The 2,304-nt window shown below is 56.7% G+C and overlaps 1 protein-coding gene across 1 annotated transcript; it reads right to left on the bottom strand.

Annotated features, from left to right (window-relative positions):
* Positions 1 to 1,100: 1,100 nt before the first annotated feature.
* On the bottom strand, positions 1,101 to 1,748 carry LOC129588904 (uncharacterized). The gene has a single exon (XM_055483321.1). It carries the CDS (start codon positions 1,746 to 1,748, stop codon positions 1,101 to 1,103), a length of 648 nt encoding a protein of 215 aa, XP_055339296.1.
* Positions 1,749 to 2,304: the final 556 nt, after the last annotated feature.

Raw genomic sequence — 2,304 nt, 5'->3', positions numbered from 1 at the left:
GTTTGGCGTTGGCCACTCTGGCCTCCGTTACCTCCTGGGCTTCGGTTCTGTCCCCCAGGGCTATTGTCGGCTTGGTTTCCGCTAAAGCTGGCGTTTTGGCCCTTGGAGAATTTGCCCTTTGGCCCTCCGCTACTGTTGCCCTGGCTATAGCCAAAGTTGCCCTGGTTCCGGGCCTGGCCATAGCCACCACCACCGCCGTTGGGCGGTGTGGGCCCACGCTGTGGGGAGGCCAAGTTCAGAGCCGCGATAGCGGCGTATGTTGCCTCAATTTGGGCCTGTGTCGCTTGCGGAGGATAGAGTGCCGGTTGTTGTGGTACGACCTGGGCTAATGGCGTTTGTACAGCCGATCGGATGATTGGGTATCCTCGGCCCGCCTTTCCCTCGTACTCCGGCTTTCCCATAGTATATTGCCGGACATAGTCCCGGAAATCTGCCGGTGACTTCGGTATCCGGATGTCCAGAGCGCGGCGCAGTTCTGGCTCTTTCACGTTTTCCCTCAGAAAGTGAAGGGTCATCGTTTCGTCTAGGCCAGCACGCGTCTGGAGTGTCAGCATGGCGTCGTAGTACTGCTCTGGGGTTTCGAACCCGTGTTGATAACACCGGTGTGTGATTTCCCCCATGGCAGTGGCCTGCTGATTGTCATCGCCGTAGCGAGTGGCGAATTTTTGGAGCCACTCTTCCACCGTCCAGCCGTCTTCGTCTTCACGATTGGCTTGGCCAGTGTACCATTCCTTTACAGGGTCCGATAGGGCCATGTAAATTCGGCTCATAAAGTCCGAATCTGGTTTATTCAGATCGGACGACTGCTTACAGATCCGTCGGACCTGTGCAAGCCATCCTTTCACCATTGTTTTGTTGCCGTCAAATTTTGGCAACACGGTGCGGACTTGAGCTCTCGCATTTGCTTTTCCCATCTCTTGGGCCATCTCCTTGATTTGCTCTCTGGTTGAGAGAGAAGGACTGGCCGGTGGCGACGGGGCAGGTGTCAGCTGTTGCAGTGGTATCTGCGGCACCTGCTGGGGTTGAGCCAACATTGGCTGTCCCGGTATAATCTGGATGGCCCCGTTGGACGCCATCCATCCATATGCTCCATTCGGGAGCTAGACCAGCATGGGCGCGTTCTGGCCCTGGCCTGGTTGGGCTGCGGGTCCTGGTGGCGTGGCCGCCGTTGGCGGTCCGCCTAGTGGTTGGGGCACGCTTTGGCCCATGGGCACATTCTGGCCCGTCTGCGGCTGAGCTTGGCCCGTTTGGGCTGCCGCCGAGATAGGAGGGCCAAATAGGCTTATTTGGCCTACTAGTGGTTGTTGCACCGTTGGTGTACCACTTTGGCCTCCCATCTGTCCTTGTGTGGCCGGTGGCCCGAACATTGGGCTCAGCGGGTTGGTCCGGTTTGGATCCACGCCGCTGGTATGAGCCTGGCCTGTGGCCGGATGTGGACTAAAGTTAAAGTCCATGTTCGGGAATATGGATGGATACAAGGACGGGTACGATGGCCTTGACCCAAAGTAGCTGTGGCTGGGTGTTGCCTGGCTTGGGTCGAAGCCTGGCCCGCTTGACATAGACGGGTAAGTCTGCGTTGCGGGTGTCACTATCGTCGTTGGACCAATAGTGGCGGATGTGGTGACCGGGATCGGTGGTGGCGGCAGCGTTACTGTCGCCGTGGACGATCCCTGGTTCACCGGGCTGGGAGGCGCTGGTATGGTTGGCCCTGTTGGGGGATGTCCAACCGATGGTCCTTCCACAGCCATGTTGACATGATAGTTCTGCTGGTGATACACTGGCTGGCGGTAGAACCGTTGGCCCTGCCGCAAAGCCTCGTCGACTTTTTCTTGTCGACGCTGTGTATCCGAGTCCGGAAAGGTATGGTAGGACGGTGGTTCTGCGGACAACTCGGAGTTTATGTCTGCAAGGTGTAATTTTTCCGCATCTAAGCAGGCGTTCTCCGTGCTTAGCCTTTCCAGGTCCTCGTTGAGTTCCGTAATACGTTGGGTGGCCGCCTGGTAGTCTTTGACCAGGCTGGCATTATTGGCCTCCAATGTAATGATCCGGTCATATTGGCCCTGGATCACCTGTTTGGCTTGGTTGAAGGCCTGCTCCAGTTGGACAAAGTTTTGATGTCCAATGGCGCTGTTTTGCTCAAGTTGGACCCGAATGGTTGATTCGGTCTTGAGCTGGCTCTGGAGGGCAACGATCTGTTGCTGGAGTTGCACGTTCTGTGCCTCCTTCTGTTGAACCGTTTGGCTCAACAGTCCTCCTTGTTGGATCGTCTTCATGAGATTTTGGTGGCTCTCATAAAGAAGATTG

This window comes from Paramacrobiotus metropolitanus, unplaced genomic scaffold (genome assembly GCF_019649055.1).
Source record: "Paramacrobiotus metropolitanus isolate TYO unplaced genomic scaffold, Prichtersi_v1.0 Parri_scaffold0000032, whole genome shotgun sequence".
In the NCBI taxonomy this organism is placed as follows: domain Eukaryota; kingdom Metazoa; phylum Tardigrada; class Eutardigrada; order Parachela; family Macrobiotidae; genus Paramacrobiotus; species Paramacrobiotus metropolitanus.
The sequence above is the reverse complement of the archived record's forward strand: the minus strand, read 5'-3'. Positions and strand labels throughout refer to the sequence as shown.

Coding starts and splice junctions, on each gene's coding strand:
- LOC129588904 (XM_055483321.1), bottom strand. CDS start 1,748: ATGGCTGTGGAAGGACCATCGGTTGGACATCCCCCAACAGGGCCAACC.